Source organism: Mirounga leonina, unplaced genomic scaffold (assembly GCF_011800145.1).
Source record: "Mirounga leonina isolate KUSES-001 unplaced genomic scaffold, KU_Mleo_1.0 Mir_175, whole genome shotgun sequence".
NCBI classification, from domain to species: domain Eukaryota; kingdom Metazoa; phylum Chordata; class Mammalia; order Carnivora; family Phocidae; genus Mirounga; species Mirounga leonina.
The window spans coordinates 180,640-196,153 of NW_023270453.1; the positions used below are offsets into that span (position 1 = coordinate 180,640).

Genomic DNA, 15,514 nt, shown 5'->3' on the forward strand with positions numbered 1-15,514 from the left:
AGAAGGAGAAGGAGAAGGAGAAGGAGAAGGAGAAGGAGAAGGAGAAGAAGAAGAAGAAGAAGAAGAAGAAGAAGAAGAAGAAGAAGAAGGAGGAGGAGAAAGAAGAAGAGCAGCTTTGTCTCTGGTATTGTGAAGGCCTGCAGTGGCCTAGCAAGCAACTTTTTGTTAGTTTAAGTAACCACTATATGTGCTGTCATTTAGAACTTACTTAACTCACTGCTGTTGCGGAAAGCGAAGAAGGGGTATAAGAAATAAAAAATAAAAAACAAAGAAATGGAGATTAGAAGGTCTCTAAGCTTGAGCAAAATCACCCAGTTCTTCATGGAGAGAACATGGAATAAGTATGAAGAATCAGGAGTTAGTATGATCTATTAATAAACAATAGAGACTTGATTATGTATTTTCTACAGCAAAACCACAGTTTGTACTTACTTATCTATGGGTATTAATTGTATTATTACTTTTTATGTTTTTATTTTATTCATTGTCTTATTTCCTAAAATAACTATCTTTTGAGAACTATGTAGTCACCAACCATACTATTTTCTAATCTTTTCATAGTTTACTAATAGCCAAAATTTACTTAGTGTTGGCAAGGAAAATGAAAACCATCGAACTCTTTTTATTCTTAGGACAACTCAGAAACTCTAATTCTGATCAGATCCAACAGATGGCAGTGATGTTATAAATTAACAGTTTAAAATACTCCTATAATATGTAGAATCTGCCCCTCAGAAGAATGTCAACCAAGAATAATTCTCTCGGTATTTGCATAAATAATGTACAGCTTTGATATGAATAATTGGATAGAAGAATACAAGGTAAATATCACATGAAATTTCGCTGAAATGGTATTTCCTGTATCAAAAATCAACAACTTTCTCCTTTCCAAAAAGTATTATAAATTGAGAATTGTCAGAAAGATTAGCAGTGAACCAAGAAAGGATAACAGTGTCCAGAGTAACTAAATGGGTTACATTTTTTTTTTAAGATTTATTATTTATTTTTAGGGAGGAAGAGGGCACATGCATGTGAGCCCCGGCGGGGGGTGGGGTGGGGGTGGGGGGGCGGGTAGGAGCAGAGAGAGAGGGAGAGACTCTTTAAGCAGGCTCCTTGCTGAGAGCAGAGCCTGACGCAGGGCTCGATCCCACCACCCTGAGATCATGACCTGAGCCAAAACCAAGATTTGGATGCTTAACTGACATTGTCACCCAGCCACCCCAATGGGTTATACATTTTTATATAAAAATTCATTATTGCTCTTTGGTTTCTATTTTCACTTATTTTTTCCTATGGGGTTGTCTTAGCCTTCTCACTTTTTATTTATTCACTTAAAAAATAATTTTACTTTTTTTCTCCTCTGTCACTTTAAATAAGTGAATCTGGTTGGGACACCTGCGTGGCTCAGTTGGTTAAGCGTCTGCCTTCGGCTCAGGTCATGATCCCAGGGTCCTGGGATCGAGTCCCACTTCTGGCTCCTTGCTCAGCGGGGAGCCTGCTTCTCCCTCTGCCCACTGCTTCCCCTGCTTATGCTTGTTCTCTCTCTCTGACAAATAAATAAATAAAATCTTAAAATGAATGAATGAATGAATCAATCAATCAATCTGGCTGTTCTTGTCCTTTTTTCCTACACCTCCAAACTGTTATTTTTATTTGTGTTTGTGGCCTTACCATGTTTTTATCCACTTTAAGTGATTTTTACCCTGAAGATAATAAAGAATGAGAAGTATGACTAGAAAACTCTTAGAGGTGTGTTTCCACTGCTGCTTCTGTGATTCCAATTATGTAAAAATGAACACACAAAACAATAGAGATGATCGCTTTCTGTTTGAAGTTATGGGCATTGGTTGATGTCAGACAGACCTGTCTTTTCACTGTCCTGTTGCTTTCCATTGTATTTTGGGTAAGTCCACTTCCCCCAAATGCCTACTCTGCAGTGGGCACTATTCTAGATGCTTGGTAGGCATCAGCGAATTAAACAGACAAAGGCACTTCCTTCATGGGTGCTGGTCAGAGGAGGGTTGGGGACAGAAAATAAATAACAAACATAATGAGTGAGTTACACAGTATGTTAGAAAATCATAAGTGCGATGGAAAAGGGGCAGAGGTTTGAGAAAAAGTGTGTGTGGTTACAACAGTAAACAATGTGGTCATGGTGGGTCTCTTTAAGAAGGTGACATTTGGGGGCACCTGGGTGGCTCAGTCGTTAAGCGTCTGCCTTCGGCTCAGGTCATGATTCCAGGGTCCTGGGATCGAGCCCCACATCGGGCTCCCTGCTCGGCAGGAAGCCTGCTTCTCCCTCTCGCACTCCCCCTGCTTGTGTTCCCTCTCTCGCTGTCTCTCTCTCTGTGTCAAATAAATAAATAAAATCTTTAAAAAAAAAAAAAGAAGATGACATTTGAACAGACTTAAAGGACGAGTGAGCCATGGGCATTCTGGAGTTAGAAGAACATTCCATGCACAGAGACTGGTCCATCCATAAGGCTTGAGGCAAAATACTACTGGAAGTTGTACGTATTTCCAGAACAGATTTTGTGATCTACTTTACTTTTCATCATTTTACTCCCTAACACCTGCTTATTTGTAAGCAAAGGAATGTGTGTCTGCCAGATTTATTGTTTTTATTTATTTATTTATTTAGATTTATTGTTTTTTAAGTACAGTCTCAATTGTCTATAACTCAAATACCTGGAAACTTCATATATCCATAATATACATGAGCACTATCAGAAAGAAAGAAAGAAAAAAGAAGGAAGGAAGGAAGGGAGGAAAGGAAGGAAAGAAGGAAGGAAAAAAGGGAGGGAGGGAGGAAGAGAGAAAGGAAGGAAGAGAGAAAGGAAGGAAGGAAGAAATGGTCTCTGAGGACCAAAACACCACTTAGAGAAGAGGTCTCAGGCCTTCACTTATGGCTTTTATATAAAATTTGATAAAGCTTGGTTAACTGACCGAAAGGAAGGCATTTGAAGAGAATTTTGGCAGGATCAGTCCTGCCAATCAGATCTACAGACAGCAGTGAAAATTGACACTGACGGCTTGCCAATGAGGAGTCGACAAGATGAGTCAGCATCCAAGAGGCACTGAGGCCAGAAGGTCACACTCAGAGTGCAGCAGCCATCCACCCTCCCTACAGGGCTCTGATACCACCACCTTGGAGCGCATGGTGGCCATCAACTCAAAATGGCGACCATAACCCTCCCCCAAAAGTCTAGTAACAGTAATGATCCGCTTCAAAAGTTGGAGGAAGGATTTTAGAGTATTTTAATTCACATGCATTACAAACTTTCAAAAGCTTTGTTGATTATAAAGAATTTTCAAATATACGGAAAACTTGAGCATCCAGGAAGCCTCATTCACAGAGAATACCAGTGAGGCAAAATCTTTTGGCACCAATTAAGGTGATAGTTATAATTAAAGTTGAAAGGGGTATGGGTGGTCTGACTATTTATCACTGCTAGCAGAATTGCTCATCATCTTACCATTCTATTGCATATGAGTGTGTTTTCTCTCTTAAGAAAGCAAGATGTGTGAACATCTGAATATAGGTATTTTAGATTACAAATTTGTATAAAATTCTATTTTTAGACCATAAAAATATTTTGTTTTTTAAAAGCATTTATCAATTTCACAAAAAGAGTCACCACAAAGTATATTTTTCCTTCCTCTGGTTGATTTTTTTTCCTTTAACTTATTTTTTTTTTAAGATTTTATTTCCTTATTTGACAGAGAGAGACACAGCGAGAGAGGGAACACAAGCAGGGGGAGTGGTAGAGGGAGAAGCAGGCTTCCCACTGAGCAGGGAGCCTGATGCGGGCCTTGATCCCAGGACCCTGGGAACATGACCTGAGCCTAAGGCAGACGTTTAACAACTGAGCCACCCAGGTGCCCCGTTTTTGTTTTTTTTTTTTCCTTTAACTTAGAAAATTTTAATTTACCCACAACTTGCCAGGCAAAAATCTGTTGTTACATAAGGAAATTATATCAGCATAAAATGTAATCATAACACACCAGAGAACATTCATTTCATGAAATGGGCCTCCAACTCCAGAAGGTGCCCTGGCTTTAAGAATTAAAAGTCCAGGCGCCTTGGTGACTCAATCGGTTAAGCATCTGCCTTCGGCTGGGGCCATGATCCCAGGGTCCTGGGATCCAGTCCCACATCAGGCTCCCTGCTGCGCGGGAAGCCTGCTTCTCCCTCTCCCACTCCCCCTGCTTGTGTTCCCTCTCTCTCACTCTATCTCTGTCAAATAAATAAATAAAATCTTAAAAAAAAAAAAAAGAATTAGAAATCCATTTTAGGCACATAGGGATATGAATGTCAGAGGGTTGTCTTCTAACAAACAAAATTAGTATTCATAGTGCTTAACTGCAAATTTTTTTTTTTTTAATTAGGCTAGCAATTATCAGGTACCTCAACAGCTACCCAGTGCACCTGGAAGACATTAACTCTGGTTTTTTGCCTTCTTTTACCACTTAGGTGTGGCAGAAAAGCAACATTCTTTCTATCCCCTAGTCCCACCACCCCAGCAGCAGAGCCGTGACTCAGCCCCCCAACCCCTATTGCACAGCTAGGAAAGGTGATCTAAGGCCCCGCTTCTAAAATGTAATGCTAGAAATACTCACCAATGCTGAGTTTAAGCTAATATGTTTTTAAAGATGATCTGAGTAGAAAACACTTCTTATTAAAAATAATCAGTCATGGTTGCTGTCTCTTCTGTTGTGATTCTAATTAATACTCTAAGAGGCTTGCTAGAAGGATAGACAATGTGGCTTACTTGTTTTCATTCCTTTTGATTGACTATAGAATCTTTGTCAACTCCAGTCTTCAGCATTTGGTACAAACATGTCAAATCTGACTCCATCTCCTCCTCAGAAATATTTATTTTCAATATCTTTTAGCTCAAAAGTCCAAAGTAAAAACTATACAGGCCTCAAAAGACATCCATAAAACCACTTTTATTCATGTCCCATTTTCCATACCAAACACAAATTGAAAAACAAAAAAATCAGAAAGGACAATATATAATAGATTAAATAACTGCAATTGAAAATTTTAAAAAAATAAATTACAAAAATTGAGATGTGTGGCATCATTTAGTGTTAATTGACCTTTCTATGTTCACAAAATGGAACCTAGAGTCAGATGACAAAATTCTGTGAAATAGATGATTAAATTGCAAGAGAAAATCTGGAGGCAGCCTCTTTTAGAAGCTACTTAACATCCTAATTTTCTATGATTTTATATAAAACTGTGAGATGATATAAGCCAGGCAAACTCACATCAAATTACGATGTCTATACACTCTGGAGGCCTGTTAAAGTGTTTTAGGTAATATATAAATCTAAATGCACCTGAGATAGAAGAGTTTTAGTGTCACTGATAAGACTTTAGCACCAGCCCGACGATACTGGAACAATCACTAAATAAGCTATTTTCAAATTGCTACTTACTATGACTCAATATTCTAGAAATTTATGTGCTTTCATATAGATGATGATGACCCTGAATTTTGGAAATTACCGTGTCAAAGATTGTAGCTTTTAAAGGAACACAATTTTGTTCTGATGCTTATACATTTTGAATTTGAATTTGAATTTGAATACAATTTGAATCAGGCATTGTTAGATTTTTAGTCATTGCATTAAAGACTTGTAAAATATTTGTGTGGGAGGAGTGAAAGGGAAGGAAAGGCTAAGAGATAGATTAAGTATATGAGGGAGGTGGAGGAAGATTTATTTCAAGTTAAAAAAGAGTAATTTTAGCCACAATGCCACAAAGGAATAATACACGAAAGTTAATAACTTACGTATTGTGATGGTGGACTTTATGTGTCAACTTGCCTGGGCTAAACAATATCCAGGTAGCTGGTAAAACATTATTTTTGAGTGTGTCTGTGAAGGTCTTTCTGGAAGAGGTTAGCATTTGAATCAGTAGACTGAGTAAAGGTTGCTCTCACCAAAGTGGGTGGGCATCACCTAATCCATTGAGGGTCCAAATAGAACAAAGAAAGTGGAAAGGTAAACTTGCTCTCTGCCTAAGCTGAGACATTCATCTTTTCCTGCCCTGGGACACTGGCTTCCCTGGCTCTCAGGCCGTCAAACTCGGACTAAATTATACCACCATCTTTCCTGGTTCCCCAGTTTGCAGATGGCAGATCATGAAACTTCTTGGCCTTCATAATCACATAAGCCAATTCCTATAATAAACCTCCATGTCTATGTATATTATGTCCTATCGGTTCTGTTTCTCTAGAGAATCCTGACTAATAAGCATACCAAATGAGATGTAGGGAGGGGAAATAATTATTTTATTTATGAAAGTTGCCTTCAAGAAATTCTCACTCTTTTATAAGGTGGTCTTCTGTAGAGAAAAGAACATAGATTCTGGAGGCCAGCAGACCTGGGTTTAATTTCCAGCTCAGATATTTTAATAAATTTGTATACCCAGGAAAATTAGGTAAATTGCAGAGCCTCAGTTTTCTCATTTGTTGACAGATTATCTAGATAATTAAAATTTATAACGAATACAGATCATGTACCACAGTGTTTGGAATGCAGAGGGCATTCCTTTCCAATCTTTCCTCATAGTATTTAGCCATATTATGTTGTTTCAGATTGACTTTTTAAAATGTTTCTAGATTTGCCTAATGTTTATGTCGTTTTAAAATGGATCTTTTATATTTTTTCTAGATGTATCGAAGGTTTATATAAAGTTGTCTTTAATATTTCCAGCACTCTCCAGTTCTGTTTGTTCTGGAATCTTCCACACGAGAGGGTTTCTGAGGAATAATCCAAGATAGAACAGCTGACAGAATATGTACACTGCCTTGAAAGCCAAAATATTACAGTCAGAACATGTTGGACTGTTGGGTGCCCCCAAACGAGGCAGTGTTGTGTTGTCTGGTACTCACTTTGCATTCGCCGTGTTGCATGTGGTCAGATTAGCTAGGGCGAGGGCCGCAGCTTCCCTTACTTCTTCACTGTCACTCCTGAGCAACTGAATTAACTGTGGAATCCCTGCAGAAACCGAAAGGGAAGATGTGGGTCTATAAACATCCAGGTAAACGACAGTTTGGTGGCCTAAAAATGGGTCTGTCTGGTTTGCTTACCCTGATTATTGAAAAATTCTTTGCTGCCTGAATTCTCACACATCACCGAAATAGCTTGGGAGGCAGCAATTTTCGTTCCGTCATTTTCAGAACCCAAAAGGGCCACAAGGCATTTTTCGACCTCTTGTTCGTGAAAGAGTTTTCTATTTTCAGCTTGCATAAACCAAAAGGAAAAAAAAATCAGAATGTTGCTGCAAAAATTGTGCAAGGGTAACTACTTCCTCATCTAAAATATAACAGGAATTCAAACTATTTCTTAGCTTTAAAACTAAACAAAATATACACCTGTTTAACCTTTAGAACACAGTGATTATGCAAAATGACTTATGGATATTGGAATTTTTTCCCTAATATGATATCAATAACGCAGCAAAGAAAATTCTAGGGGTGCCTGGGTGTTCAGCCTCGTCGGTTAAGCCTCTGACTCTTGGTTTCAGCTCAGGTCATGATCTCAGGGTTGTGAGATTGAGCCCCACATCAGGCTCTGCACTCAGCACGGAATTTGCTTGAGATTCTCTCTCCCTCTCCCTCTGTTCCTCCTGCTCATGCTCTCTGTCTCTCTAAAATAAATAAATAAATCTTTAAAAAAAAATGACAATTCTATAATAAGAAAAAGGCAAGTTTCAGATTTAGAGAGAATTTATTTAATGCCAATCATGGGGCCTGGCATGGTGCCGTGTTCACAATGCTTTCTTCGCACTAAGGACAAAACCCTGTTGATTTGATGTTCACTTTAAATACAAAACTCAATATTTGAAGAATGCCTAAGTTGTACAAACTGGCATGCTGGATGCTTGAGAGAAAAAGGAGAGGAGAAAGTGAAAAAGGAGTAATAGAGTATGATCCCAAGTCTTAAGGATTTATAATCTTATATCAAAAAATCATATTCATTTTTTACCTCATTACAATACATGCTGTTGTAGCAAAAATTAAATATTTAATTGCTAAATTACCATCAATATAATCTAAACATACATTAGCATGATTTTCTTTATTTGAAAACAAATAAAATTATGACTCTAAGTACATACCATATTCACTCCATCATAGAATACTAAATGAAAAACCCAAGTATTTTTAATGTTCTCTTTGTTCCCTAATGTTTTTCTCTTGATTTCGTTTCATTTTTTAAATAAATGACAACCTCATTACTATACTAAGCAAACACTACATTAAACTAAATTAGAACATTAAAACTTAATTTTTTGTTCTGTGTTCTATAGTTAATTCTAAATAAGTTACTATTTATTAACGACATGGTCTCGAAAAAAGGTATATTAACCAAACTCAATTTTAATGCCAAAAGAGGTACCAGAGGATAGTTTGAAAAGCAACAGCTTACAAATAATTCTTTGCTAATTTATTTACAGTTCCTTCAAAAAACTTTGTCTTAGGGTTGATTCTCCATGAATTGACCTTCATAAACTCAATTTACTTGATTAAAACAGAAGAATGTATGATATAGGCTCTTAGGATGTTGATATACATGAGACTATTCTGTTAGAATAAAAATCTCTGCAAAAACTGCTGATACTAATTTAGGTCATACATAACATCTGCATGTGGAAGTAATTCATTACTTACATATACTGTAATTAACTTGTTTTTCCAGGAATATTCTGAGAAGTTATCGAAACTGGTTTTCCACTTTAAAGTTAATACACAATTTCTATCTTCTTCCAACAATGAGTTTTTTAAATTGCCCCACTCACAGAAGCAGAATCACATTGAGATGCCACCATCTTTGCAAACATTTTTGGCCTTTGTTCATCGGATACACCGCAATCTGATCATAACTGGCACCAGCTAAATTACTACCACTTCTGTTCATTTGTCTTAAACCAATTATGAACCATGTCCTGTAATCCTATCATTTTAATCCCTTGCTCCTTTCATTTAAAATTAGGATTCAGTCAGGTCAGAACTGTTTTATAAAAATGTTGCGATTAATAGTTAAATCTCAAGTATGTGGCTTCTGAAATGTTTTAAAATATATGTAGTCCTGATTAGTAATCCCTGAATAAACAAGATCTGAAAGTTTTCTAGAGTCTCTGACCTAAATTGCTTAGATTTATAATTAAGACTTCCCTGAATCTCAAGCTCTAAATTAACTTCACTAAACGGAACAGTCTGAGAGTAAGTTCTACCAGGGAAATCGGCCAAAAGAATTAATTTGTAAAGACTAACTTTGGAGTATGCAGTTGTAATGCAGTTTTTGCATTCAAAAAAAACAGTATATATGCCCTTATTGGAAAGATTTTTCAAAATAATCTAAATACTGTGGGCAATTAGTTTCTCAACCCTGCTGGGAGTGTTCTCAAAATCCAGCTGTGTTCACCAAACCTCAAAAGTGCTGACTGCAGTGTGGCTATAATGGATTTAAAAGATGAATTAACATATTAACCAAGTACCTTCATTGAATTGCTACACCAAGAAGTAAAGTATTTATGTTTTAATTACACAGATAATAAAGATGGCAAGGTAATTATGTGACTAATAGAGTAACGTCCTTTAAAAATAACATTTGTGCAGTATCACTAAAATAAAAAGCATGAGGTTTTGTAACTGGAAATAAATCTGCTCGTAATGATGCTTTCTTCGCCCACCCTCAGAAGTTGCTATTGTACCACCTTTGGTCCTGCTGAGATGTTAATGCCAGTTCATAAACCTCATGGCAACGTGGCAATTAACACCTTCCTCCTCCTGGTGCCAGGTCAAAGGCATACTGGTCTGGGCTTTCTACGGTGGGGTGGGGACGCAGGTTAAAAAGTACTCAACAAACAAAACTTCAAGGTTGTGTGTTTCAACTGTGTTTTTGACATGCAATGACAATGCATTACCTAATCTACAAAAGATGTTTGGTGATGATGGAAAGTAAAAAAAAAACGTTATAAATGAATACTGATGGTTACATTATTCTTAATAACAGGATGAAGAGCAGTATTTGTTAAAATCTGCTTATGAATGGAGTTTTCTAACAGGGCAAATAGCTTCTCTCATTTGGTAGGTTGTCTCTTAGTCTTGCTGATTGCTTCCTTCGCTGTGCAGAAGCTTTCTATTTTGATGTAGTCCCAATTGTTTATTTTTGCTTTTGCTTTCCTTGCCTCAGGAGACATATCCAGAAAAATGTTGCTACGGTCTATGTCAGAGAAATTACTGCCTGTGGTCTCTTCTAGGATTTTCTAACTGTGGAAAATTATTTTGAAAATTCACAACTATGTATTTTCAATACAGAAATATTAGGAGATAACTTTGTGAATCCTTGTTAAGTTTTTAGAGTTTACCATTGTTACTAATTAATATAAAGTAAAGCATGATAGATCTGGCTAGCTCTGGCAGAGAGAAGTCAAGGCAGGCAAGAGTTGATATAAGAAGGGGTAGACAAGAAATATTTAGGGGTTGAAAATAAAGCACAGTATAGAATGGAGGCAGGGAAGAGGAGGTGGTTATTGTTGATTTGGCTATGTAAACAGCATAAGGAGGTAAATAAATAAATAGAAGAGAATAATCAGCTAAATGACATGTCTGTAAGATTTAGGAGCTGGGAAGTTAATGCCAAATTCTACAAGGACTATTTTGGCAGAATGGTAGAAGCAGAAGTCACATGCTTAAGGTTAAGGCATGGAGATAAGATATTGCTAATCTGTGGGGATCTCACCATCCGTTGTTTGTTCCCTTAACCCTAACTGTACTTTGGAAAGTAGTCCCTTCATTTGTCTCTTTATTTAAACTATCTGGAGATTACAGAGCTGGTTTTTGCCAAGACCATATTTGATGATAAATGGCAATCTTAATATCAAATTAGAATTTAAAGCTAAAAATCAATTAAATGAGATTTAAAAAAAATCAATAATGGATATAAAATAACATTAAATAAAACAAAGTTAGTTAAAATAAAATTACAAGAAAAAATCAACAGAAATAACATAGTGAGAAACTTCTAACATACCACTCTTCTTCTGTGATAGATCTAAGAATAGATAAAAAATAAGGATGACAAAAACTGTACAATGTAATTTAGAAAGCTGAGCTAAAAGGCAAATATCAAACTCTACATTCCACGGAAATACATCTTTTTTCTATTCAACAAATATTTATCCACTTATTTTATTCATTGTTTACCTTTATCTTCTAGAATAGTGCCTTGCATATAGCATGCATAGAATAAATATTTGTTAAGTAGTAAGCAAAGAACATACCTTCTCAAGATTTCATAGAAGACCAGTATACACTGATTATTTCCTAGACCTCAGTGAAAATGCAATATTATTTCCAAAGCAAAATTTGCATTTTTTTAACTACAAATCAAAAAATGTTAGAATTTAAAATGGAAGACTTTGAACTCTGGGTCCTGTTGGAGAAATGGGATCTGGGGTTCACTGTAGGTCTTTCCCTCGAAGTGTTGGCTCAGTTTGCTGACATGGTCAAAAGGCTGATTAAGATACTTGCTTCATAAAACTGAAATTGAAAATAATCATAAGATAACCAAATCTTTATATTACATAAAATGACGGTGCATGTTTTTAAAATGCTGTTCATAATACATATCACCCTACTTCAAAGAGGGTATCGTGAACAAGAGAAAGTCCAGAAAAAGTAAGACGATGATTATAGGATAGCCTACAGACGTGACATATGGGGAAAGACTAAGTAAAATATAGATTCTTCAGTCTGGAAAAATGGTGGTTAAAGGGAACATGAAAAAAAATCACAAATGACATAGATGTAATAAATACAGATTTAGTCATTTGATTCTAAAATAGTGAGGAGACACAATTTGGAACTGGAATATAGTCATTTTAGAACTAACATAAGGAAGTAGATTCATAAAACATAAAGTGCCAGATGGAATTTAAAGACTATCTGGTTGAGTTTCTTTGTATTACAAATAAAGAATGGATTTCAACAAATGGTGCTAGGAAACTGGATTTCCACTTGCAAAAGAAGGAAGTTGGATCCTTAACTTAACACCATATACAAAAACAACTCAAAATGGATCAAAAACCTAAACATTAGAGATAAAACTATAAAATGCCTAGGCAAAAATGGGAAAATTTTCCTGATGTCAGATTTGTTAATGATTTTTTGGATATAACACCAAAAGTACAGGAAACAAAAGAAAAAATAAATTGGATTACATCAGAATTAAAAACTGCATCAAAGGACACAATCAATAGAGTGAAAAGGCAACCCATGGAATGGGGAAAAATATTTGCAAATCATACATCTGATAAGGAGTTACTACCCACAGTATAAAGAACTCCTACAACTCAATAACAACAACAACAACAACAAAACAAACAAAAAAAACCAACCTGGTTAAAAAATGGGCAAAGGATTTAAGTAGATACTTTTTCCAAAGAAGAGAAACAAATGGACAATAGATCATGGAAAAAATGCTCAACATCACTAGTCATTAGAGAAGTACAAACCAAAACACAATGAAATACCACCTCATACTCATTAGCATGGCTATTGACTAATAAACAACATAGCAAGTACTGGTGAGAATGTAGAGAAATTGGAACCTTTGTATCCTGTTGATGGGAATGTAAAATGGTGCAGCTGCTAGGAAAACGTTATGTCAGCTCCTCAACATATTTAACACAGAATTACCATATGATCCAACAAGTCCAGTCAGTATACCCCAAAGAACGGAATGCAGGGTCTTGAAAAGCTATTTTTTTTAAAGATTTTATTTATTTATGTATTAGAGAGCGAGAGAGAGAGAAACAGCATGAGAGGGGAGAAGGTCAGAGGGAGAAGCAGGTTCGCCGCTGAGCTGGGAGCCTGATGTGGGACTCGATCCCAGGACTCCAGGATCATGACCTGAGCCGAAGGCAGTCGCTTAACCAACTGAGCCACCCAGGCGCCCTTGAAAAGCTATTTGTATATGCATGTTCATAGCAGCATTATTCACAGTAGCCAAAAAGTGGAAGCAACCCAAGTGTCCATTAATAGACAAATAGATCAACAAAATGTGATATATACAAATACTATGGAACACTAGTCAGCCTTAAAAAGGAAGGAAATTCTGATGTACGCTAGAACATGGATAAATCTGAGAATAAGTCACACAAAGTAAAACAAGCTAGTCACAAAAGGACAAATATTGTATGGTTCCATCTATATAAGGACTTAAAATAGTCAAAATCATAGAGACAGAGAGGATGGTGGTTGTCAGGGACTGCAAGGAGGAAGAAATGGGGAGTTTGTTGTTCCACAGGTACAGGGTGTCTCTTTGGCAAGATGAAAAGAGTTCTGGAGACGGATGTTGGCGATGGTAGCACAAAAACGTGAATGTACTTCATGCCACTGAGCTTAAAATTGGTTAAGACAGTAAACTTAATACTATGTGTGTTTTACCATAATTTCTATTAATTAATTAATTAATTTGTTTATTTATTTTAAAGTTTATTTATAATCTCTACACCCAACATGGGGCTAGAACTCATGACCCTGAGGATCAAGAGTCACAATGCTCCACCAACTGAGCCAGCCAGGCACCCCTTTTACCACCATTTTTGAAAGAATAGAACTCATTTCCTTTCCTTTCATCAAAACCAGCTCCTCTTCTTGAGTTCCCCATTTCAGTGAATGGCACCATTCTACCTCCAGCCGTCCCAGCCAGAAACCTGGCCTTATCCTTGACATCGCCTTCTTCCTCCTCCAACCCATGTAGTCAGTCAACAAACACTTATGGGTCCTCCCAATGTGCCAAGCACTGTGCTGGTGGTCCTCCTTGCAAATGTCTGTTTCAGGATACTTTCACCTTCCACCTAGATTACCACAGCAATCCCCTTCCTGGTCTTTTCTGGGTCTGGTCCTGCACACTTCTAATCTCTCCTCCACTTTGCAACAAGAGGCTTCTTTCTTTAAAAAATATCTGTAATGGTCCCTCACCTCTCTAAGCCACTTCAGTGGCTCTTTGTTGCCATCAAAATAAGGTCCAAAGTCCTTAACTTGGCCTCTATCACCCATTAGCATCTGGCTCCTCATTACTTCTACAGCCTTCACTTTCAGTTTTCTGCTGCATTATATTCATGAGCCATTCTGAAAATTTTCAGTTCTGGAATTTACCATGCTCTGTCTCTCCTCTGGCCTTTACACACCGTTCCTTCTCCTTTGAGCTCTGGTGATCCTTCCCCATCCCACCACGACCTTCTTTGCCCAGCCAATTTCTATTATTTACTTCAGGTCCTAGCTTGTAAATCACCTATGTCAGGAAGATCTATCTGATCCAAGTTGACATTAGGTGGCCCCCCCAAGTGATCCTTTTCTTCTATCATCAAGCTCATTTAACACTACAGTGTGATCACCTGTTTCTTTGCCTGTTCTGGGTTTATTGACACAGAGTGGGGGCTCAATAAATCATTAATAAATAGGTCCAGAGAGGCTGTGGTTCACTCATAGTCACAACCTAGGTCATCTCAGTGCCAGGAGTGGGACTAGCAGTAGAAATGGACCAACAGGGACTCTCCACCCAGTGCTCTTCCCACTGCTACGTCACATGATGAGTAATGAAACTCACTATCCCAAGAGGGACTGCGACCATCTTGAAATGGTCCAACCACACTAGACAAAAGAGAAATTGCAAAAATTTTAGGTCTGATATTGTCCGTGTCTTGCCATTGCCCTTTCTTTTGGTCTTAAATAGCTAAGAAGTCCTGAGAAAGTTGGAAAACAGAACTGATCAGGTTTGATAAGGTCTAAATTCCATATGACAGAATACTGAATCAAGCAACTTTTTCCAGTATTAAAAACTTCAATTTTACAGCCTGTCTAGATTTGGCAAGTTCCCTCTATGTTAACTATGTGCTGGATGGTGAAACTCGACTTACTGCAATAAAACTCTGCCTTGAAGAAATCAGTATGGATTGAGAAGGAAATGTTTCCCATAATATATACACAGACATATATACAGATGTGAGTATATATGTTTAGAATATAAATCACTTAAACTAGTCAAAACTGTCATCATTTATAAGAGGAGTGATGTGGAAGGGGGAAAATAAAATCACTTCTTTTATTAAATAAAATACTCCAAATATACATAAATTAAAACTATAATTTCAGCTTCAGTGCTTGTGATATAATTAATCTCTCATATTTTACAGATTTATGTCAACATAGCTTGCCACTGAAATGAAAATTGTATTATGTATATAGTATGAGCATATTATTTTTCACAGCTATATCACATGGCACTGCTAGTCTCCGGCTGAAGTTGAAATTATGGTATAGATATCATTCCATATTGAAACAACATTTTCAGGATCACAAACAATGCATGGATTCTGTAAAATTTCAAAATCAAGAGAAATAAAGGCTTAAAAACTTAATTTATGAATGCATTGCTTAAAAAAACATAATTAAATCATAGAGTTTATTATATCCCTGACAAAGCA

General features: G+C 36.8%; 1 protein-coding gene across 1 annotated transcript in view; it reads right to left on the bottom strand.

The window, feature by feature from the left end:
- Positions 1–15,514, bottom strand: part of ARMC3 (armadillo repeat containing 3) — a 92,583-nt gene that overhangs the window by 41,093 nt on the left and 35,976 nt on the right. The window contains exons 9-10 of the mRNA XM_035021492.1: positions 7,107–7,259; positions 6,909–7,014 (exon numbers count right to left, since the gene is read on the bottom strand). Of these exons, the coding sequence (XP_034877383.1) occupies positions 6,909–7,014; positions 7,107–7,259 (259 nt within the window). The remainder of the gene's footprint in view (positions 1–6,908; positions 7,015–7,106; positions 7,260–15,514) is intronic.